Here is a 25934-nt window from a genome sequence, read left to right as displayed (position 1 = left end):
CCTTTACTGCAACTGTAGCAACAGCAAAGCAGTAAGCAGATACAATGCTCAGTGCAACCATAGTCTTCTAACTACTCCATGATTTTTGTTTTCTTTCTCTGTTCTTCCACATTCCGAATGTTGTAACAGCTTGACTTCAGTGTGACCGCCACAAGAACTGTGAGCTTTCAGCAAATATTGGTCCCAACACCACAGCACAAATAAGTCTGCAGAAGATGCTGCAAGGGGACCCATCTTGTGCTCTGTGGAAGCAACCACTGTTAGGGGAATGCACCCCAATGTGCTAGGAAAATAAGGGGCACTGTGGACAGCAACTACAAATATGACCACTGTAGACTGCACTATGGCTCAAAGACTTAGCAAACAATGACCCACTCTTTAACCTGGGATCTGGATTACAATAAAAAGGTAAGTTTGTGTTAAAGAGTTTGTGCTGAAATTGTAATTAATTGCTAAAGAAAACAATGTGAATTAACTCCACCACTTTGTAATCCACTGCCCTTAGGGTCCACAGTTTTACTGAGTAGCATGGCAACATCCTAATTTACTTTAACGACAGAAGAAGCAGCATAAAACATTATTTAAAATGCATGTTAAACACAAAAGCATAACTGTATGTAGTGAGCTTACATGGTTACTAATTTACATTAAAGGTTCCATTAAGATGCTAGGGTGAGGGGTGGGAAAGGGGAAGGGGAGTGGAGGGGAGTGGAGGGGAAGGGAAGGGAAAAAGGACAACTCATAGGTGTGTAAGCCTGTTAGTTATTAAACTTGCACATGTTGATGACAAAAAACCACAGCACTGCATGATCAACCCAGAGGCATGTGACAGCACATCAGGGTTTTGGTATCTTTATTTATGCATTATCAGAAAGGTCACATTAGCACCATCTCAGTAACAGAAAAGTGCAAACATCCCTTGAAGACTAAGAAGTGATCTCCTCATGAAGTGTATTTATAACCACTGCACTGCAAGGGCACACAGTTACCGATCATCCTTTCTCCCTATGATGTACCAATAGAGGCTCCTGATGTGCCAGTACATCAACTTGTCAGAAGCAGCTACAGCAGCATTAAATAGCAGCACTGCGAGCACACGGTCAATGGAGTTGCAGTGCTGAGTGTACATAAAAGTTCAGATCAGTATGCTGCTGCTGAGGAAGCATCACTTTAGCTGCTGACCATGTTTCCTGTATTATGAGATGGCAATGCAGTGAGATAAAATGAACCACTACAAAAGCAAATGCCACACAATACTGTATTATATACAGTTCTTGGATGGAACAAAATAGAATAACAACAGCCCTCTTCCCTGCCCATTGTTGTGAAGAACTGAAACCTCATTTTGAAACCCTTCACTGTGCCAAATTCATGCTCCAGCTGTTAATTTCAACGGGATTTAAAGCTCTGCCCGTTCCTGGTTTGTTGCCTCATTGTCCACTTAGCATCATCTCATCAATTCAACAAACCCATTTGGTCCTTTTGTTAGAGACCTTTGGTTACATGGACTGCCCTTCCGCAGATCAGACCTATTTTCTGTATTTCATGCTTGATTGTGTTAGCAATTTTTTTACCTCTATCAAATCTCTTCAATAGTTGAAAATGGAAAATAACTTTCTGTTATTCTCTGCATCACTCTACCCTAAACTTTCTTTGCTGTTTACCTCTTAATGCAGCAAGGTCTCTCTTTACTGTCTGTTTAATAGATTAGCACAACCAGTTCTCTGCAAAACCAGCTTTCAGACTTCTTTCACTGAACTATTGGAATCTGCATCCTCTGTTACTTTCTCCTACTGATGCTTATCATCAGCCCTTTGTGCTGAGGAGCTGGAACTCACTTATGATTATACACAAAAACACAAAAGCAGCTAACAAAATCCTATCTTCAATCTATTACCATTGTTATAGAACTACAGTTCCAGAAATCTGTCATCCCACAACAGCCCTTTTCTTACTGCAGCACGCAGTAAGATGCATGCAGCCTGGCCCATTCCCTCTTCTCATGGCAGGCGTTAAGCAGGAGTACTTTAAGCCAAAGCCTATGATTAGCTCTAATTTCCTTTGCCAGCTCCCAGATATTCCCCATGTGGTGTTCACATTGGGAATGAAAAATCTCTCACAAGGTCTTTCCTGTTCGGTTCTTTTGGCAGATTTTTCCCACAGACTGCAAATAGAGGAGCATAATACTTTTGATAACCTAAAACCAGCATTAAATAACACCAGAATTTCCTTGAACAAAGAAAATGACTTTACCATACCCAAGTGCTTTGACCTGCCAGCTGCTGAATAGATAGGTACACAATAGACAGAGACACTTATCATGGAACACTAGGGATAGAGAAGGACAGGAAGGATTTGACACTGACCACTACAGGCCAGCTGAATGTCATCAGAGATTGTATCATAACTCAGTAACCTTATCTTCTGGCTCCACTAATAACAGAGAAAAAATTACCTATTATCTGTATGCCAAAGGTTCAATCTATTGCTATTGATCGAAATGGCAGACATATACTTCAATTATTTGCCGCATTGTATTAATTAAACAGGAGAATGATGGGAGCTTTTCACTAGCCTCTCAGCAGGAACATGTATTTGAACAGAATTCTATTCAGAAGGATAACCATCTGTAGACCAGCTCTGAAAGCCTGAACCCCAGTGGCTTTCATACTTATCTAATATCATTTTTTCCAAACAACGGATAACAGATTTCATGTAGCAGCTTGAAAGCTGCATGCAACTAGCAAATTTTTTCTGCGTGACCTATAGTCTTCCTTACTGTGGTCATGCTCCATATGATCAGAATGGGATTGCTGTAGCATTTCCCTTAGAATGTTCACAAGAGGTCACAAATGCCAGCCAATCCAGCTTACAAGCAACCACCCCAGATCCAGCTGCTCTCTCAAGTGCTTTCTGCACTAGGAAGAAACCAGAGATTTTGTTCTAGGCAGCACACCAACGTAAGGATTAAGCTCAACATTTGAAGGTAGAGGCAGGAACAGCTGAAGCTCAACATGCAGAAGAAACAATAAGGAAGCTTCCTCCCATTCACCTGTAGCCACAAGCTGTCAGCTTTGAAGTTTTCCAGTTCAATATCCAATATGATCAAAATTTGAACAGTCTTTGTGCAACCGGATTAATATTCAATCAGTGTCATGCTCAGACAAAACTATTTTCAAAACATAAGTCTTAATTTTTGGATCTTGTGGACTATTTGAGCAGAGCAAAATATTCGAGTAGGTACCCACAGGAACATCAGAGGAAACAAATCCTTTAACACATGAAATAACGCTTCAAAAAACATCATGAAACAGGTAGTGATCTGTGATAATAAAATCGCCTCCTCTATAGTTTAAAAGAGACACAGGTAAAAGACAGAAGGTACCCCTACATAAAATAAATGCAAAGAGATTTTCTAGTCTCAGAACGCAGTCCAGCTGGCACTGAGACTGCTCACTCATTCCCACAGCTATCTGTGACACCAAAGCAGATGTAAAAAACCTAATGATCAACTGTCATTTAACATAACAGTGATCCATTTTTTCTTCTGGTAAGAATTGTTACCTTACAGTCAAAAGGTGTGTACTCTGCTAGAACACAGTCTGCTTTCCTTTTACAATTGCTGAGTAAACAAAGTAAATGCAAATATATGGGAAAAAAAAAAAAAAAAAAAAAAAAAAAAAAAAAAAAAAAAAAAAAAAAAAAAAGGAGTTGATGTTTGGTTTTGTTCTTTCACCTTTTTCCACATACAGTAAAACCACAAAAGGTTGTCCTGCCAGCAGTCCTGCTGTCTACCTGCCTCTGGAGACAAGCTGATAAACCACAGGAGTGGCTAAGTTTACCACCAAGATGCAAACTTGTTAGCAGCTGGCAGGATCAAATGCCAAAGCCAAGCCAGGAGTCTCTTTTAATTGTTATTATTCTGCTGTTGGTTGTTGTTTTTTTTTTTGAGAATACTTTTAGCAGGATGCAGGTGATAAAAAGACAGTCCACAGCAATGGGGACAAACCATACTGTTACAACTATCCAAAAGGCAACAGAATTAAGAGTGAAACAAGATCAAAAATGGTGAGTATACGTGACTGTACCTTGGTCTATCATTTGGAAGATAAAATTTATCAGTGCAAGCAGTGCAGCTTGTCTACTATATTTAGGGCTAAAACCAGTTGGATTCAGTCAAGGAAATCTGAGGATTCTAGATGCCACCAGTCGCCTTGCGCACAAGCTTCCTTATAGCTTTCCCTAAAAAACAAAGAAATTCAAGACAAAAAAAAGGTGAAATTTTTCCTCATCTAAGGTTAATTTTTCAAGCAGGAACAAAACTGTTGACCCCCGTAAGCAAGACTGAAAAGGTGGTATGGAACAACAAATCACACAAGCATTAAAAATAAAATGCTCTATTTCATAGAAGCAAACAGTATGTCTGTCATCAGAACAAAAGGAGATGAAGTTAAGGAACCCATTTTATTAACACTCAAACCAGAGAAGTCCAAGCAATCAGTCCCTCATCCCGAGTCTGTATAGCATCGAAAGGAATAATTTTGTGGAACCTTGTGGAAATATATTTTCCATTTTGATTTGTTTCTTTCAATTTCCTTCCAAAGCCTTTCTTTTCTGAAGATATATCGAAAGGCAAATAGATGCAAGTTCTGAATAGGGAAAAAAAAAAAACGTTACACATGGCAGGATGATTTCAATGCTTATTTACACATGCTTACATTTACATTTGTATATCTTTGAAATTCAGAAAGATGAGTTGCTGATAAAACCTTTTCATGAAGGTATTTGTCGCTATGTGAATTTAGTCCGGAGAGCAGCAATCCACTCACGTTAGTCACTCAGGGGTATGTCTGCTCACATCCTACACATGGCAGAGTTTTCCTTCTACTTACATTTCTGCTATTAAAAGCAGCGCTTTTAGTAACTAGTGAATGCAAATCAAGCTCGTAGAATTACTGTGGTAAAAATGAAGCAAGTCTTATTGGCATGCAGACTATCGTAACTCCATCATAATTTCCAAAAGCAGAGGGGCTATGATAATTAACACTGGCAGAGGATTGGTATATGTGACAACCTGAAAAGAATCACTGTATGCAGTGAATAGCCTGAGAAAAGTAAAATAAAGCATCAAATGAAGTGAGCCAAGTCTCTGAGCACCAGATCAGCACAGAGTATTGTTTTTGTAACTGAATTTAAATCCACTTCCCAACTCTCCCATTGCCCTTTCCTTAAAAAGATAGGGCTTTTCTAATTGAAATCCCATCCCCTACAATTCGCCTTGCGAAAGTTGAGTGGCAAGTAGACAAAGGCAATTATTAGTAAAGGGCAATCTGTAAGTGAAAGTAGGAATATATCTGCAATTAAGATGAGAAACCAAAAACTACTAAAATTAATATCTTGCATAGAATTTTTTGCAATAGTATATAAATGCAGTGGCCCATGCAGAAAATACTTTCAAGACTTTGAGCACTCTTGTACACATTCTGGCTTAAGAACTTTAGAGGTTCATTCTTTTTTAATACAATCAGTGACTGCAATGATTTGAGTAACAAATAAATTCACTCATCTCTATACCATTTTGCCACCAGTGGGAGACCGCACCTAAGCATTTATTGGGAGCATCATTTAAAGCCTCTCCAAGATTCAACTTCATCATTCATCTACTATTCATAACCAAACCCCTGACAACTCTCTTCCTACTCAGTGAAAGCAGAGGTATCAGTGCTCACTGTCAGCATGTCCCACCATCAGTGGGATTAGAAAAGAAAACAAAAGCCCTCATGACTTAGGAGAATCTGCTGTCCACTGGGCAAGGATATTGTGCCAATACAGAGTACATAAAAAGAATTCCTAGAATAAATCATTACTTTTTTTGGTAAAGCTATTTCCAAATTCAAATATGTGCTTCCACATACCTGTCATGATTAGGTGTCTAACAGCCTTTGGTAGGTAGCATGATTTCTAGTCATTTCTACATTGGAATGAAGAAGCTGTATTTGTGGTATAGGCACGCCTTCAGAGTGATGAAGTTTTCTTTAAAGGCAGTGGTATATTCTGTTTGTCCTACAGATACAATTGTGGACAGAGTAGGGAAGAGAACAAACCTACCTACATGAACACCAGTGTTTCTTAAAAGCCAATAAAAGGACTTTGATCCACGGGCATCTGTTCCCCCTTCTTGGATAGTACCTATCAGAATGTTACCTCTCTCCAAGTTAACTTGTCTTTCTTATGACCCTGGATGACTGCACTGACATGTCAGCTCCATTATGACATTCAAAGCCATTCTAAACTACATAGCAGCATTCCAGAATATTCTGATTAGCCAAACAGGAGAAGACAAGCAAGCAGAACCTAGTAATGTACCACCAGCAAGTAACAGACTGCCAGAAGCATGCTACCATTTTGTAACAAAATGAGAAATTTGAGTCCTATGTGCTGCAGTGGAATCAAAAATGGCCACAGGATACAAATACTTGCTAATTTTTAGCTGTGAATTACCAAAGCCTTTAGAGTGATAAAACAAGACGCAGAAATTAGTCCACAGATTCAATTTTTATCATGATCCTGAAAATTTACTGTTACGACAGCTATCATTAACATTTAGCTATATAGTAGAAAAAACACCATAAACACTGACTGTTATCAGTATTTTCTGAAAACTCATATTCTCCCAACCTCTGTAGATTTTCACGCCAACAATAGCTGTTCTTTTGATTACAGCTCTGGTCTGTGTGACCGATTTCTTATTCTGGGCTGAATCACCACAAAAGCAAGCCGATTGGCTACATAAAATGCTGAATACCATAGCAACTGACTTACAACCTTGCTAGCATGCAGGAAGGATTTTGTACTTCAACGAGAGCTACAAGTGAAAACACCAGGCTAAGAGCAGACCTGATGTAACGTCAGCAGTGCAACAGAGCAACACAAGTCATTTAACCTCTCCCTAATCTTTCCCCATTCATACCTTGCAACTGCAAAGGGCAGCAGCAAATCTTCAGATTCTCATTAAATACAGCAAGCAAGGAAAAATGTGTGCTATGGTATTGATTCAACATATAGATCTACCCAGTGCAGACTCTTTGCCAAAACAAATAGGATTAAAGATTGAAAAATCAAGTCATGGAAACAGAGCAATAATAGATGCTGACCTTTAGTTTTAATTAATAATTTTATCACTCAATATTGAAAAAGATTACAAGTTTCTGAAGAAACATCTCAAAATATGCTTAACTCTACGTTGTCCATTTTAGTGGCTGCTTTTAGGAACACATCCAAATAGCCAAGTAATAATAAAAACAATCATTTAATGACAACAGCCTGAAAAATCTGCATCAGGTTTACAAGAAAAATACAGGAAGCAGAATATCACTCAAGGAAAAACAGCAGGAGGCCTTCTGCTTCAGGAAAGCACAAGCTTCTTTTAGGCAGATAAAGTTCACTGTGTTTAGGCTTTGTAGGCCAAGAGAAAACTCAGCTCCATTGTTCTCTGTGCATTGACTGAAAAGGAATTCAAAACCTACCATGAAGTAATATACCAAGTGAAGAGGACCAAGTAATAGACCTACAGCACAGCTACCTACACTGCTTTTAAGCAGAGACATCTTAGTGAAGTACATAACTCTACAGCATCAAATGAAGTTACTTGACCTCTACAGTCAACACTCCTGGTGAGCTCCTACCAATAGTAAAGAGTGCTATCAGCCACCCACACCCAGGAAAATCCAAACCCTTGTATGTATTAAAACTAGGGGAGGGGCCTTGACCTTCCTGAATCTGAAAATACTACCAACAAAACAAAGACCACTAGAGGATTTTCAACCTACTGATTTATTTGTCTCTGACAGAAAAAGGCCAAAAAATTCTTAAGAAACTTTGACCCTCAAATTCAGGCAGCCTGACAGGGAGTTTACAGTCACAGGAAACACTTCCATCAGAGAACAGACATACGAATTAACAAAGCAAGAAGTATGTTTGTTCGTTATGTGTACACACACACACTCGGTCTTGCCTATACAAATTAGACAGCGTAGATCAAGGACAATAAATTATTGTAACAGCAAAGGTCAGTCTAAAAGAGGGCTGGGATACATTTTTTTTTCTTTGACCTCAGCTCTGAAAGAATTTTTCCATGCACAAAGTGGCATGAAAGAAATGACAAAGATACAGCACTGCAGCAGAGATCAGTGAAGGACATAATGATAAGGCCAGGAAATTAGTTCCTGAGACAGGATACGAAATGAAAAAGCAGCCTAATCACTAATGGTCAGACAATGGCTCCAGTTGCAGTGTTTCAAAAACTCTGGCAGAGGGTAAGACAAATGGTCAGAAAGAAGGAGAGGATGCTGCTGTTACCCTTCACCCACACAGCAGAAGGGCATCACTTAAACATAAATACTGGCACTGCTCTTGTAATAATGGTTATTATGATAAAACAGCTATTTCTTAGAACTACAGAGGTTTCTGTTAAAAAAAAATAAGTAAATTTCATGTGTACATATTTGCATTGATGCTGCTGCTTGATGAACAGCTGGAGGCAACTCATTAATATGAAGGAAAACTCAGAGCTAAGGCAGGATAACTTGCACCTTACCTACATAATATTGCTGATAGAGCTGGGGCCCAAGAAAAATCTTAAAGAAATATTAAACATGTAAAGAAGTGTCTCAGCAGAAGCTCAGAACCATCTAATTAAGAAACACCTGTCTTGTCACAGTGATCACCACAAGAAAATACCCAAGTCATCAAACAGATGTACAGCACACCAACAATTCTATTTGTACCATGTTTATGATTTAGCAGAGGCTTGTTAGAGTTAGGGGACTATGGTTAGGCTGTGGTTGGACGTGATGATCTTTGAGGTCTTTTCCAACCTGAGTAATTCTATGGTTCTATGATTCATGTTCTAACCTTTCTTTGATTCGGAAGGAACCTGATTCCTCCCAACAACATTTAGACTTCTGAGTTTAAAAGTGAGTTGACCTTAGGCAGTTGAAGGTGCTCCACAAAGCAGGTAAAGGTGTTTGCTCTGTTAGTCTCAGAAGCTTTATAAAATGAGCAATTAAAAAATTGGTGGGAAAAATCAGTAGCACAAAGGTTTATATCATCGCTCTGAAAACTGACAGAATTCCCTAGCATGATACACAAACATCAGCATGACTGCAGAAACATGTAATATAAACTCTGCTTCCCCCATTATTTAAGTGATAAATCACAAAAGTGAATTCAGCACATTTGACCAAAGACAGTTGGGCAGTTAGTAGGTACGTATAGAAGAAAGTCAGTGCCATTTCATGTAGTTTTCAACAGTCCGGCTAAAATAATTAACAAGACAGATGGCACGTACGATAGAGTTGCTCAGCAGGTGAGAGAAGGAAAAAGAAACAAAAATAGAGAAAGAGCTACGTGCTTTTAATTTTATTGTAATTTCTTAGGGTTTGCATCACGTTTGGAAAATCTCAGGTTCCAAATAGCAATGCTTTGTACATGCAGCATCCAGATGTGCCACTTCCCCTAGGAGACCATTGTTTTCAAAATCACTTTTATTCACTGCTTGTAAAGGAACACAGTACAATCAAAGAACTGTAGACATCTTTATTACATTTGCTTTTTGTGGCTTCCGTGGTCCATTGTCATAAAGGCTCCCCTGCAACCAGCCATCTGGGATGAAAATGGAAGTGACGGGCACCCTTACCTCCAAGTCCATCTCCAGAATCAACCTCATAGATGCTCTCCCCTTCCATGCTGTCTGTATACCCAGCAGAAAACAAGATCATCGGTGACTTGCTGAGGATCCAGAAGTAAGCTGAATCCACCCACTCTGAAGCCAGCAAGAGATATCTTTCAAACAAAAACAAAAACAAATTGATCCACTCCAGCTCTACAAAGGAGCAGTCATTTCATTTCTCCCTTAAGCCCCCAACATTTCAAAACTGTCAGTTAGTTCCAAGTCCAATATCTGAGGACCTTATAACAAAATAGTATAAACCCTCTAACCCATATAGAGCATTTGCATCAGCCCAAATTCCAGAAGTACGCTGAGGTGACAGCCTCAGCACAGATTCATGCTGCTTCTCATATGGCTTGACACAACTAGAAGTGGGCAAAATGAAGGAATATACTACCTATCTACAGGACTAGTTCTTCTCTGGCACCATAATGAGACTAAATAATATACAGGTTACAAACAGCAGCACAGCCTGAAGGTGCTTGGAATGGATTTCATTTGCAGACGAAGGTGAAGAAGAGTGTAAAGATGAGTGTGGACAATGGAAGAATAACATCCCTTGGTGCATGTAAGAGTAAGACAATTAAGGGAGCAGTACTCTTTCCTCTGAAATGAGCCCAAGTACCTACTTGTTTTTCTATTACTCTGCTCCAGTGCTGCAAGTTTGTACCTTTTAAACAAATTTTTCCTTTAAAACAAAAAATAATTTCAATTAATTTATTGTAAAAATAAAAAGTGCTAATGAGTCAGATATCACAAATCGGTGCCTTTGAGTGGAAGAGACAAAAAGCAACTAAAACAGCACGGAGCTGGTAGAGTAGTTGTGAAGCAAACAGAACTGTCACACACTGGATGCCCATGATCCACACAGCTAAGGCAGGATGAAAAAAAAGAACAAAAAGAACAGAAAAAGCCATCGAAAAAGAGTACGGAAGCCACAAATGAATTTGGACAGGTCAAGAACATAAAATGTGATGTGAGACTGATGATCAGTACATGAATGGCATGATATACAAACATAGTTCAGATACCATCCGTATCCTGGAGCTAGTTACAAAGCAATGCACTGGCTGTCTGCTTTCCAGTTTCAAATGAGTAAATATTTATTTGCAAGCCTGTGGCCTTTACTTTCACTTTTCCATGTCATTAGGAGTACATTCAGATTGTCCCATGCCACTGCACTTCATATGAAGGGTGGAAAAGGGAAAAAAGTTCTGCATACACATGAAGAACTCTGTATATTTTGTTCATCTCCCTTCTTCAAGTTCAACTTCCATCAACAAGAAAGCAGTAAATAATATAAACAAATCTGTATTCAGACATCCACTATTAGAAAATCAATTGTTCAAGAACTATGTCATTTTGTTGATAAAAAGAAGGGCATACCTAGAAGCTTCACATCAGATGACCTCTATTTCTTCAGCTTCTTCAAGCATTTCTCTCAGCATCTGCATGTTTTGGTCGATTTTCTGCTGATTGAATCAGTGCAGGTGTGTGCCATGTAACAGAAGATGCATGGCACTGCAAAACACTGAGCAGACTTTTCATGGAGTGAAACCTGTAGGGCAATCATCTTATGCTGCTGATCTCTCTCCTCAAAGTCGCAGAAGTGATTCATGGTGTTGTTTTGAATTGTTTTGAAGTTACGTTTTTCAGATGTTGTGCTACTGCAGTTTGCTCAGGCTGAGAATGGATCCACAATAATGCTGATTGATGAAGTATCCTCTGCAAATATTTCAGCTGGTAAAAAGAATCCACATGTTTCTAGCAATACAAAAATACTTAACAAATAAGTAACTGGAACAGTGTGTCAAGCTCTGCCCAAATATTCACACCTGAGATATGCACGTTCCAAATGCTGATCTACGACGCTCAGAGGAACATAAACAAATGGAATTCTTGCTCTTGAAAGCAAAAATATCAGACAACGAATACTGGGTCACAAGATGTGACAAAATTTGGACCTATTTTTAGCAGACAAATGGGTCGGGATAAGGATACAGCTATCATTTGAGAAACTCAACCAGAGCCTTTTAAATAGAAGAATTTATATTTCCTTCTGGAAAGGTTTTCTTTTTCTGTTCAGACCTTCTCATTGCCAACCCTGGCCTTTATTATGGATGCTACACTCCTCATGTACAGTAAAGCAGAAGCAATTCTTATATTGTAAGTAACCTGTTGACACTGTGCAGTGTCTAAAAATTAAGCACCCTATTTTTATCCAGGCTTTAAGCCTACATACATGGAGGCAAATTAAAATCCTGTGTCTGAGTAGACACAGGTGTTATGTAACTGTATGTCTTTGTTCATCTATAAATGTGTCCTTGGGAAACGCTGATGAGGTGTCTCATTTTTATCATAGTAATGAACGGAATGAAGACCATGTGTCTTTATCACAACCCGTAAGTGTAAATATCAACACTCTGTATTTACCTAACTTCTTTAATTTGAAGTCTTTGTTAGTTATTTGGGAAGTTGCAGAAGGAACAACACAAACAAGGAGGATTGAGAAGAGCCTCAGCAAGTCACTGTTTACATAACTTTTGCATGATTTTGTTCGTTGCCTTTTGCAGAGCAGCACTGCTCAGGGAAATGCACAGAAATCACAGGTGTTATTTGTGTAATTGCCACGAAATCCCACAGACTGGAAGAATCCTCAGCCACACAAACAGTCGTGATCTCTGCTCATTTTGACCTGTCTGAGGCTGAAAATGCCCAATCAAATGTAAATGATTATGGCCATTTGGTCTTTCTGCAGCGAGCTTGTTATTCCCTCCAGCTACAGGTGTGAGGGAATTAATCCCCAGGAACAGATACATACACTGCAGGATATGTATCTTTTGATAACATTTGAAAAAGCACAAAATGTATGTCAAAAAAAACACCCTAATTACGATGAGAATATTTATATCTACACAATTTAAACCTTCAGCAAACTTTACAAGCTTAGTTCTCTGATTAAAGTCAGAAAGATCCTCCAGTTCCCCAGATTTTGCATCAAGAGATGAGATACCAAACAGACCTGAAGTAAAAAGTCAGCACAGTAACACACACCTCTGATACCGACACAGTCCCAATCATTTACTGCAGGCAGACTTCTTCAAACTGCATCATTCATAACAAATTTCTTCATAAACCCAACTTCTAGGTTTTGGTTAGACAAGACTTGGCCCAGATGTGCACTGCCAACTTCCATCTAGAAATCACTGTGAGTCTTTTCAGGTAGTCTGTACAGAAAAGCGTTCCTCTCCCCTCACCCACATCCATTCCTTTCTCTCTGAGGGCACAGACAGAGAGAATGCTCCCCCTCTTTGCTCACCAAACTTTTCTGTTTGTTGCAAAGACCTTTTTTCATTATTTTGCATTGGGCATCACTGGCGAATGGTTCTATGTGGAGAATACAGAGAACATGAGAACTAGGTGATTGCAGAGAGTAACTTTGCAAGGCATTAGGAAGACAGATAATAGCAAGAAAAATCCGAAAGGAGTCAAAAAACAGTAGATTTCCAGCATCATTATGTTCTTATACCAACCTCATCAAAGTACAAAAGCAAATCAGCAGATTTGTCCATCTAGTTTTACTGGAGAGAAAAAGGAGAGAGGGGGAAAAAAAAACCACCTGATAATCTGAACTATTGCAACAGCAGAAAGGAGGCCAAAGAAAGATCTCCTTCCGAAAAGGTTCTGCTCCTTCAAAGCCTACCCTCAGGTGGATCTACAGTGACGTATCAGAGATGCATCTCTCCTAGTCCTGTGCCTCTGCAGGGAGCCAGCCATGTACAAGGAGTCTTGCTCAACAAGCTATTTGTGCTTTCTCTTCATTTCCCTCATTTGTCATATGAATTTATTCAAAGTTAATGAATCAGTCCAAGGTTCTTTATACATATTTAAGGGCTTTTCAAAAAAGCAACCTACATTTCAGAAATGGTTGGAAATCTTTTATTCAGTCAGGAATAGCCACACTTCAGTTAGTCCTGCAGCCATACCCTAACAAGAAACCTTCCAGACTACCAGACTTGATAATCATAATTCCATCTAACAGGGCTACCAGTAAGACTGTTTTATTATTCAGAGAAAGACTGGATTGGATTGAATTGATTTACCTCATTTCACCACAAAGTTGCATTTCTCCATGCATATCTCCATACGGAAATCCTATGAAGTCAAAGTGAATTTCCCTATGGATATGCATTTGTGTGATTTTTAATCTGTGATTTTTAAATGCTGACAAGATATTCAATTTAGGATACCTCCAATTAAGCTCCAGACAAAGATTCTGTAAAATGAGATCAAGTGCTAACAAAACAGATATAGCCATGAAAGGAGATCCATACATTCTAATCTTACAAATCACAGGTCAGGGAAGGAATAGGAATCAGAGCCAACAGATAAATTTCACAACTTCAGTCCTCCAAAGCACCCGTCTAAACTGAAGAAAGTGAAGTCTAGGCCTGAAGAAATCTATTTCTGCACATTTCCTTTTTCTTATCTTTGCTAGTGGCAGGTAAAATAACTTCAACATTTATAGGAACAGTGGAGGCCAAGGTAATGCTCACAAAGCCACCTGAGGAAGGTGACTACAACCTGAAAACACACATTACTTATCATGCCTTCAGGTCGCTCACCTGAACTAACTGAAACATGGTGGGCAGGGGCATGGGATTATGTAAGAAAAGCTTTTCTTTAAAGCTATGTCTAAGGAGACACTTTCTGTACTAGAATTTTTATTTTATAGTTACTAGGAAACTGTATTGCATCAGCGATTTATAGAGGAGTTAAACATCTTTGACAGTTACATGAATCAATCGTGGTACACAGCATTGCTCTACTATCACAGAGCATGCCTTAAAATGGGGGGAAGAGGGGGCTGGGGACGGAAAGATGAAGCAAAAGATAACAAAACAGTAGGATCTTTCTATTTATAGCAGGATCATCTAATTTGAAAGAAATTCTATTCCACTCTTATCATAACCAGCAACATCTCCTTGAACATACAGAAAAACCAAAGAACTGATCAACTTATTGATCGTAACAATTTGCCAAAAGCTGCACAGATAACCTGCCAACAAAAAACAGACAAAGCAATAACAAGTAAAACAAAGCTTCAAATCAGTTATAACATGGTTTCACTTAGAACCTTGCAGTGTAAAAACAATTTGCTTTCCTTAAGCTTTAGCTGAGGCCCTAAATTAAGCATGCAATACATACTTAGAGTATTTTTTTAATTTGCTTTAACATTAATTTCAAGACAATGCTGAAGATACGAATTTATGCCCAGCTGTGGTTTTTATAACCAACCAAGAGAAATTTAGTTTGTATGCTAGAGCAACTGTGGAAATCAATTCTTAATCTATGACCTTGTTTACCACAGCTTGAAGCCTTGCAATAAATAAATGCCTTGAGCCAGAAATAAGAAACATTTGGCAAATCAAAGAGACAAATAACACGAATCTATATGTGTATATACAGCATTAGAAAGGTCATATAAAATACAATATTGGCTCTTTTCTTGCTGTAACATAATAATGTCTGAAAGGCAGGATACAGTAATTGGCTGCATTAATACCCAGGTGGTGAACAGACGTGAGTACCTATTTTCTTTTCAAGTGACAATGTTCATCTTTGTAGAGGATTTCGTGTCGCCTGGTGCTGTTTTTTTCCTAAGAACAATATTCTCTGAAAAATAACCCATTTTCTTTGTCTTAGAAGATGTAAAGGCTTCCTCTAATGCACATTTAAGCTTCCTTGTGAAATTGCTCGATGCTTCATCACTCACAATAGAGAAAAGAAACAATAATAATGATGCCAGTGCTCACATTTACCTGCCCTTAGTCACAACCCCTTTTCTCCTTTCTAAGAGGAACCTCTCAAATTCTCACACACTGTTATTACTTGTTTCTTCACAGGCATTACTAAAAAAAGCTTGACTTTAATAGCACTTACCCACAGGAACACAGACTAAAAGTATGTTTCAATATTAACAGCACTCACCTTCTGAAAACAAATCAGTAGATATTCAAAACCACAACTTGACTTATTTGTTTGACTGCAGACTTTACCCAGGCAGCTGCTTTTGAAATGTATTAGTACAAACTAGCACTAGTTCAGCTGATTTCCCTCCTTTAATTGTCCTCTTGCTTCTATGCAGGAATTCAAATGTGAATGTGACTGATGCTGCTTTTTAAGATTAAGCACGGCATTATTAGCTTGCACAGCAGGTGTCCAAAGCAACTGATGGAAAGTTTCCCTTATTCTAACTCTAAGTAAAGCATGTAATCTAATAAGAAGTGAAAGAATTTCACTTTCATAATTATCCTTGGAGTTTGACATAGAAAATTTAAAAAAGAATATCAATCTTTCTTCAAATATAATGAAAACTTCAGACAGTAAATTAGGAGACCAGTATTGATAGAGCCACAATGCCACCAGAAGATAAATTCACCTTAAAATGAAATGACTTGGCTCATCAGCCAATCAGCATAGGCTTCCCCATTTCACATCCATAAAAACAACTCTGCAGACTTTTTACACTTCTCCCCATTAGAATGATCTTTTGTCTGTAACACGTGGTTTTATTCCATAGCATTGTAAAAGAACACTGAGATCATCCAGTCCAACCATTAACTCATCCCCACTAAATCCCCACTAAGTCCAACCATTAACTCAGTCCCCACTCATGCCCACTAAACCATGTCCCTTGGTGCCACATTTACATGTCTCTTGATCATCTCCAGGGATGGAGACTTCACCACCTCCCTGAGCATCCTGTTCTAATACCTCACTACTCCTCCCGAGAAGAAATGTTCCTAATATCCAACATGAACCATCCATGGCACAACTTAAAGCCATTACCTCATGTTCTATCACTGTTACCTGTGAGAAGAGGCCAACCTCCCCATGTAGCCACAATCTCCCTTCAGGGAGTCGTGGAAAGTTATAAGGTCACCCCTGAGCCTGCTTTTCTTTGCATTGAACAACCCAGGTTCCCTCAGCTGCTCCCCATAAGACTTGAGCTCTGGATCCTTTACCACTTCAACAGCTTTGCTATCCTTCTAAAGACACATTCCAGGGTCTCAATGTCTTTCTTGTAGTGAGGGGCCCAAAACTGAACACTGCCTCAGCAGTGGGAATGATGGAAATATGTGTTGGTAAGAACTACATCCCAAAGAGAATCTCTCAGCCATCAGCAGTGTTTTATAGGCAGACAGCATGTGCAGCTCCCAAGTTACCAAAGACTTTGCAAATGGCATTAACCAGACTTCTCCCAAGCTGCTATGGGAAGAGGCATAACACTGCAGTCTCAGAAGGCGGGATGCTGGCGCAGGAAGCCCTATCCAAGTGTCCCTAGCATTTCATAGTAGTTTTTTATCTCAGAGTCCAAAAATTAACTTTTTCCATACTCAGTTTCCAAAGACCTCTTAGCTACTAACACTACCTTACTTGAAAGACAGTTTGTTCTAATTCCAGAAGGAGAATTGCTCAGCATATTAATCTAGGTCAGAAGAAGCTATTTCCCCACCAACAAAACAACAAATTTACATTACAATGCAGCTAATTATAACCCATGGCCTTTTCAAACTTATTTAAGATTCAATACTTGTGAAATAAAGCAAAGTATTCACTGATGGCTCTGTATCAACATAAATGACTAATTACCTTAATCAGGAAGCTCAAAAGATAAATAATTTGATTTATTATAAATACAAGGGCTTGCTCTCATAAAAATGATTTGCACTGCAGTTCAGGACATGCATTGATTTATGGCACTACTTGTAATTCTCTTATTATTTTTACATTTAATAATAGGTGAAAAATGGATTAAAAGTTAACTAAAGCAACTCACATTCCCAATATAATTTTATTCAGCTCCACAGCATCATACCTCATCTATATCCGAATATTTCACTAACAGAAAACATAAAAAACTGTTTTGACAAACCATGGAGATTACTTTGGCCAGAGTTACAGAAAGAATGGCTATTCTTGACTGAATTTTCATGATTTAATGATACCTGGCATCTGTTACTGAGACAAATTGAACTCAATTCAAATCCAGTTCAGCTGGAAGCAATTGGGAGAGTCCAAAAAATGTTTTTGAAGATAGATTATGAACCAACTATGCCACAGGAACCCATCAGACAGACAGAAAGGGAGAGAATAAGAATACATCTGGAGTTGTTGAGTAGAAAGGAAGGATCTTCGTGCCTTTGCTGTCAGACCCTGCAGAAAGCACTCTGCTTACACCAAACCTGCCTAGCCACTACTTTACCTGCCCTGGTGGCTGTTTCTGGACAGAAGGAGCACTCACTGAGCCAGGTCAGGTGCCCGTGACAAGGTTTATAGATACACTGCACTACATTCAAACTACACAATGCAGTAAAAAAAAAAAATATATATATATATATAGCACACATATTTTATACATGAAATAAAGTAAAAAATCCCATGCATAACATGCTTACAATAAGATTAAATTGCTGACAAGTCTGTCACCCAACTCAAGCCCTCCAAGTCTATCCTTGCTGACACTAAAAATTACCTCTTTCAGCATATTTACTCTGAGGATCCTTTGAGGACCACTCACATGTGTTTTTATATATTCTGCTGCACAGGTGAAGAAAGAATCACTACCACAGAGATCAGTAAAAACATGTTTCTTTGTCACTTGTAATCAGAGTGGTTCTCCAGGTTATCTTAGGTTGCAGGGGTCATCACTGGAGCCCCAGGGTCTCCAGTAAAATCACCACACAGCTGCCTGAGCAGGAGTACAATTGCACAGTCAGTTATTACAGTGTCTGGATTATGTTTCATTGACACTTGCCAGAAATTTGTGATTAAGGGCAGTGTGAGAATGCATTCAACATGAAGAACGTTTCCATAGACTGGAATATCTGCTAGGTCTAACTTCAGCTACAGGGTTAGCTAAGACTAATGGTGCTCCTCAGGGTGCAGCAATAAATGAATTATCACTGAGTAAAGATCCCTGGCAGCTGGATTCCTCTTCCAGCTGCTGCCACCTCTGCTGACCAGCCCTCAACACAACCCCACGTTCCCCCTACTTTACTACAGCTACACGTTTCTTGTTGTCTGCTCCTTAACAGAAACATTGCTCCAGGCACAAAACAGCTCCTTCTCATGTGTTTACAGGACTGGCTGTGCTGAGTGACCCTCAGTGCTACCACACCACCAATAACACAAATGATGTAGATGTGATCGTGCCTTATGGCAGAACTCAACAATTTAACATTCTGTTAAATAGCTGCAGAATGCAAGTTGATGGACATTTTTATTCATGAAGCCAAGGCTTCTCCTGTTGTGTTACCATGGTTGATAACTCCTCAGTACAAATCCTCTTTCATGTTAAAAGTTTTGTTTTGTTGGGTTTTTTTAATCACCCATTAATTCTGAATCCTCGAAGCTATTACCACAACTAATTGACACAGAAGAAAGTCAAGTACTTTCAGCAGTACTTCTGTCAAACATTCTCCATCTATTAAGCATTTCTTCCAAGCCAGGTGATGCACAGAGGAAGTCCCAGAACTCAAATGGCTGCAGTTTGGAAGATACCTAACAAAAGATGAATAAAAGACATACATTTTGGTCCCTGAGGGGCACAGGAGGGACTGACCTACACTGTACTTTCCATCCACTTGCTGATGGGTGGATATGGAACTAAAACCTACTTTCAGATAGCTTAAGAAAAAAAAAAAATGGCATGCCACTTAGCAATTAGAAAAGAGATCAGAAAGTATGGGATATCTACCACTATAACGTTGGCTTCTAAGACATTTAATGAGCTTTGATAGCTCTCTTTGATAGCCTGTGAGAAAGCTGAGGAATCTTTAAAGGCTTTTGAAATCCAATGTTGTGCTACCACTCGCTCATGGATGTCTGAAACTGCATGTGTAATTTTAAAGGACTGTTTATGTTCTTTGGTGGATTTTTAAATCATCACTGGCTTCATACTTAAATCCCTGTACAAAAATGGGGCCCTCATTACAAGAAGTGAACCATCTGGTGTTTTAATCCACAGTGTCAGAGGTCAAACAGTGCTGAGTGTTCAGGGGAGGATCTGGAACAAACTACAGAAGAATGAGAAAGTTCAGTTCAAACACAACCTGACAGAGGAATTATTATCAAAATGAAATTCCAGTATTATTTACAACTTGTTGGTGGTTAAATCTGGGTTATATATAGAAACACTGTAGTAATATTAAGAGAGTAGTGCTATAGAGCAGCACTAGGAGGCATCATGGGCATTATCACAACCCGTGAAACTCTTTATTATATTTCAGAAGTAATATTTGTTTTGAGCAGAAGTTTAACGTTAAAGCTTACGTTTTAAAATGTACCTCTGTGGTTTCAGGGAAGCCTTAAGACAAGGCATTTATCCTGTAACAACCGTTTAGTTTCCTATTTTGTTACATTTGACAGCTCTCATGGGGAGCTGAATCCCTCATCTCTGCAGCTACTACAATTACCAGATCAGGTTCAGCAGCGACCTGGCTCTGCTGAGCACCAAGGAGAGGCTGCCCATCATCCTCCCTGCCACAATCACACCTAGAGACTAAAACTTGCCAGCAAAAGTCCTTAAAGAATCACCTGCTGGCAGAAGTGGGGCAAAATCATTCCCGTGCATACTCAGGAATTACCCAGTCCTTCTCAACTGCAAAAAACTTCTAACAGTAGAAACTACCACAAGCAAAGTTAAAGACTTTGCTATTCAACCTCTGCCTGCTGTGGAGTCCTCAAGACAGGAGCACAGCACAGCACCCAAAGGTGCTGAGTGAGTCTCCACAGGAAGAGAGGAGGAGAAAACTGAACAGATAATGAATTTATCTTTTGCATTCCAAACAATACTGCAACTGTCACAGAATGATGGTCAATGCTACAAAGCGCTGCAGGTTAATCGCAGCAAAAGGAGAGTCCTACTGGGACAAAAGGAAAAGTGAAGAATACAGAAAAGATGTGTGCGCACAAAGCTCATATCTTCAAAGTTTATTTACTTCTATACTTTTTTTTACAGAAAACATTTTAAAAATCCTACATTTCAATAACAGCACATGCAGATTCCCTCAGAAGTATGTTCTATTTGAAAAAGGCAAATCAAAGCAAAGACATTTAAAATTAAATGTGAGACCTGATTCTAATTAGAAAAAATCAAGAGTACATGGACGCCAACTTGTAATAAGCATGTAAAACGTATATACAAAATATTGCAAAGCCGAAGCTTCATTGGCTTAACCTGTCTTGTTACATGTACCCATTGCTATCCTCACAATGGTTTTTTCTGTAAAATGAACCCTTAAACACACTGGCTGTTGTTGTCTGGGTCAGACTAGATGCAGTACACATCACCAGAGCTCTCTGTAATTCTGCCTTCTCAAGAATATTCATAGGACTGCTTAGAATCACAGAATCACAAGATCACAAAGGTTGGAAAAGACCTACAAGATCACCCAGTCCAACTCACCACCTATCACCAATAGTTCTCTGTAAACCATGTTCCTCAACACAACGTCTAAAAGTTCCTTGAACACCTCCAGAGTCAGTGCTTCTTCCTTCCTCCTTTGCTGTTCATACTGAATGCATGGCTGTGCACGCTCTTGGTACGATTAGGCACTTCTGCCTTTTTGGGATTGGTTATAGGGTAAGATGATCCTTAATGAATACACCCTCCCATATTACTGCTATGATCTCATCTTCCTTCCCTGATTGAAACTAATCACTCCTTCACACCAATGCACCAACACCAAGCAGTACTGCATTTAACTGCTGGAAATAGCAAGCACAACATTTGCATACAGCTTCCAAATTAAGCTGAATAAAACTCAGTCCGTCAATATTACAAAGTAGCATTTTATGAATTCATTTCCTGTTCTTGTGAAAAGATGCCAAGGACTGTGGTCCATGAATGAAACAGATCTCAGCACAGCCTACAGTAAACACACAGACCCCACATTGCCCAGCTAACATCCCAAGCAAAATTTAAGTCACTGTTACAGGGGTAGAGTTACTTAGTTCACACCGAGCTTGCTGCTTTCTCTGCACTATCAGCTGTAACGCTGCAACAGGGGAAGGACACAGCCCACAACATCACCTCCCTGCTGCACAGGTGCTCAGTGAGGAGAGAACCCTACAAAAATGCACTGATTGGCACAAATCTGGCTGCAGCCACCCCAAAATGTTATCTGTACCTTTAGCAGCCACTGGGCTGAGAGAGCTTTTGCTTAAACTTATTGATTTAGCACTGAGACTCCTCCATCATGAAGTTACAATAGTGCTGTAAACACAAATAATGAAATCACATCAGTCTTCCAAAAAGAAACTGGTATCCAGATCAACGTCTTTGTTCGGAATTTCTGTCTACTGTTCCTATCCTAGAAAACAAACAGGACCTTGTCTTCCCAACCCCGGTCAGGAATTGCAAGAATACAGTGTATCGTTGTGTTCTATTTAATTAGAAATATAAGCCTTTTTTCTTCCTCCTTTGGCAAATCGCAGGGCAATATAAATGTCATTATGTCAGTCAGCACTGCACAGAAATACCACAGATGAGCACTGGTAGATAATGCTACAGTGAATTCCACAAATTCCAGTCATCTTTGCCCCAAAATTCCAGCTAACATCTCTAATTCAGTCATCTTTCTTCCAGAAGTTCAGATTTCCTCGAGTATTTTATTTATTACAGATAGGTTTTTAAAGACCTTAAATTACCTGAGATAAAAAGGAATGCCTACAAAGATCCATAGCATCCTTGCATCACATCCAGCAGGATAAAGAGCAGGAAAAGTTCTCTTTTGCTTCCAAACGTAGAGTAGATAAGCCTAAATCAGAAAGTTCAAACAAACAAAGCTTCCCTCTGTCCTGGAAAATCTTACACTTCTGGGATCTCAGTATTCATTCTGTTAACTCTGAATTTGCTACGCCTGCAAACCAGAGCAGAATAAAACTTGAAAACTCAGCATCAACATTCCTGAGCTGTTAGCTCTCTTTCAAGGAGTATGAGAACAACATTCAAAAAAGCAACAACTTGACACTGAGTTTTTCAGCTGATCTATTAGTTTGCATACTATGAAAATTCAGTTCTGGTTTGTAAGTCAGGTCTTTATGGAACACAGAGGATGACAGCAATCCGTATCACAGTCTTAAGGTTGAAAAAGGAAAACACTGGAAAAAGATTCACCTTCTGCATCAGCCTTTTTCTGTCTGCATGCCTCATACTGCCTTGGCAATATTTTGGCTCCTAAAATGCTTTCAAGTGTCAGAGTTCAAGTACTCTATTACAAGATAAAGGTGACATTACCCCAGAACAGTTTTACTCAGTCCTAATTTCCAAAGTGCTCAAAAGAAAATAATAAAATGAGTTAAAATGTTGTTGAGGGTTTTGGAGGATAGTTTTCTTCTTTGCTGCTGGCACAGTAAGTGTTAAAAGCATATATATTACCTGCATCAAGGAGTATTCTAAAGTCTCAGGTGTGTGAAAGCAGAAAAATGTGTCAGCTCTGATCCTGCAATGAGTTCCTTCTGTGCAAACACCTGAACCCCTACAAACAGGCTGCAGACTAACAGGAACTGAATATGTATATAAAATTTTACCATATATGCCATTACATAGGTGCCAATTAGAAACAACATCCTGGCCACCAATGAACTGGGTTAGAATAAAGTTGCCCACCTAGAGGTGGATGGAGGGTATAAACCCTATCTTCTATAAAGCCCTGGAAGACAGGTGACAAATTCATTCCTACTGCCACCATAATACTAAATGACATCGTGCTAGGAGCCCACGATAACTACACGGTAAATCAATGGCAGCAATTGCACAGCCTGATATTTGAGAAATGAGTTCTCATTTCCAACAGCTTTAGTTCCTTAGCCTCCCTTTTACTTACAGATGCCAGTGACACAAAGTTGTGATTATAAGGAATTCCTTCTGCTACATCTCTATCATTTATTTTTAGACATCCAATACATGAAGTAGGTCTAAGTACATTAAACAAGAACCAGCTTTTGAACAACCTAACAGGACTTCTGCCCGATGGAATCCACACTAGGTTCAAATCTGTTTTGCAAGAGATACCTCCAGCAGATCAGGAAGAAGCAAAGCTTCTTCTGGATCACTTGCATATAAATACATATATTACCTACACAAATAGAAACAAAGTTTTAGCAAAAGGAGCTCCCATCTGTGCCCACACACAGTCCAGAGTGTTATTATTCAACACAAACCTGAGAAAGGTTTAAGAGAATAATGCCTTTGTGAATTGAACCTGCAGCCTCAATTCAACTCACTGAGGCTCAGCCAAGGTATTTATATATACACTCTCCAAGGACTGATTTGACTTTCCTATACTCCCAGTCCTTGGACACAGCCAGCAAGGCTGTAAAATCACTAGGATATAATGGGAGGTAAAGAAGGGATAATAACATTGAAGCTCACAGGATAGCAATCTGTAACTACGAATGCTGAAGCCTTTTCTCATGTGACCAGTCGTACTGGAATCAACAGAATTACTGATACAAGTTAGGGCTCCGGGATCAAGGTTCTGAGGATTATCCCGCCATATTTATTCATGCTCTGGGTAATACCTTGTTTTACAAGAAGATTCCTTTAGATCACCATTATTCAAGGTAAATATGCACGAAAATCAGGCTCTGTATAATTACAATTTGAAGATAACACATCCAGAAACAGAAAGACAAACGCAGCATGAATAAAATGCAATGTGAGAAAAACCCCTTTCCATATTTTTTGTGTTCACACTTGATGGTTTAACTGTACTTTTATACTTCATTTTAAAATAAGGTTCATTACAAAAAGAGTTTAATTGTGCTAAATTGTGTCGTCTTCAAAGGCCTATGTGACCTAGAGGAAGGTTTGAGCTGAGTGCTTGGCTCAGTCTACAGAGGTGTGTGGGAGGCCCTCTCAGGACCTTCATGTGGGTTTGTCATTGTCAGTGAGAAGCTTGCAATCTGCACTGCATTCAAAGGGCTGAAAAAAACATACCAGTTCCACAGTGATTTGTTAGCACCATAAAAATATTAATAAGGTGATTTGTTAGCAAATATATCCCATGTTATACTGCCTAATGCAGTGAACTGTCAGCATGTTCAAACTTTTAAACCAAATTTATGATTTAGTCACAATTTACTTCCCAAGAGGACTCCATTGCTGACTTTATTTATGAACCAAACCTCGCATTCCTTGTCACACTGACAAAAAAAAGAAGTCAGAATGGAATGAATAACGTTCTGAGCCACATCATTCCAAGAAAGGACAAGAAAAATCTTCTGGTTAGGAAGACTAACTCTTTCATAACTAATAACGCTAAATTTGAATTGCAGTATGTTCTTTTATTATCATACCTGCTTACAAACAGCCATATAAGCAGAGTTAAACAGACCTGCAGGCTTCAACTACAAATGGTAATCAAGTTGTAAGAAATCCTTCACAAAGCATTTGAAGCTGCAGAAGTGTTTCACCATAAGCCTAAGAGCCTTGCTAAGCCTTTGTTTCCATTTTCTGTATTACATCTGTATATTTGAGAGATTTAAATTCGGCTGAAAACAGAATAACACCCACAGTACTTGAAGTATGAGACTCTTAAATAAACCCAGGAATGTACATGAAAAATTAATTTGCCACAGGTGTAAGCATGCATTATTTTCATTCTGAAGACTGCTATCAATTACATTTTTTCTCCTCAAATCCTCTACCACATATCTTCTGGTTTAAGTGAGAACTACCTACTGCAACAGCACATACACAATACTTGCATATAGAGTAGGACGTTGTGTGTCTAACTTCAGATCGACTGATTTCATTAATTGTAAAATAATCTAAAAAAGAGCATTCGTTTACCAGCTTAATGAGTGTTAATATCTAAATTACATAGTCATTATGAAAAACAAAAGCATAAAGATATGGCTTTACAACCTAATTCTTCATTTAGATACTGAAAACGAACATTCACTTTCTTATCAATTTTTGGTGCATTTCAAAGCATGCCTCCTGGTCTAGTGCTCTAACGCTCCTCTTGCACACGTGGCTGCCATCAGTAACTGCTCTTTTGCATCACATTCACAACCAGACTGCATTCAGTTATCCGCATGCTACTTAAAAGGCGTGTACATAAAGCATTGGCAAAGTCTCTGAAAACAAAACAGTGCAAAAAGAAAAACATACAAGGGTGCCATCCAA

At 38.9% G+C, this 25934-nt stretch overlaps 1 protein-coding gene across 6 annotated transcripts in view; it reads right to left on the bottom strand.

Annotated features, from left to right (window-relative positions):
- Positions 1-25934, bottom strand: part of PPP2R2C (protein phosphatase 2 regulatory subunit Bgamma) — a 160723-nt gene that overhangs the window by 71510 nt on the left and 63279 nt on the right. For 2 of the 6 annotated variants that reach the window (XM_072334051.1, XM_072334050.1), the window contains one exon: positions 4089-4242. The exons of the other annotated variants lie outside the window; for them this stretch is intronic. In XM_072334051.1, coding sequence (XP_072190152.1) covers positions 4089-4101 — 13 coding nt within the window. In that variant the 5' untranslated portion in view covers positions 4102-4242. The remainder of the gene's footprint in view (positions 1-4088; positions 4243-25934) is intronic. 6 annotated transcript variants of the gene reach the window in all.

The sequence above is a fragment of the Excalfactoria chinensis genome, chromosome 4 (genome assembly GCF_039878825.1).
Source record: "Excalfactoria chinensis isolate bCotChi1 chromosome 4, bCotChi1.hap2, whole genome shotgun sequence".
In the NCBI taxonomy this organism is placed as follows: domain Eukaryota; kingdom Metazoa; phylum Chordata; class Aves; order Galliformes; family Phasianidae; genus Excalfactoria; species Excalfactoria chinensis.
The sequence above is the reverse complement of the archived record's forward strand: the minus strand, read 5'-3'. Positions and strand labels throughout refer to the sequence as shown.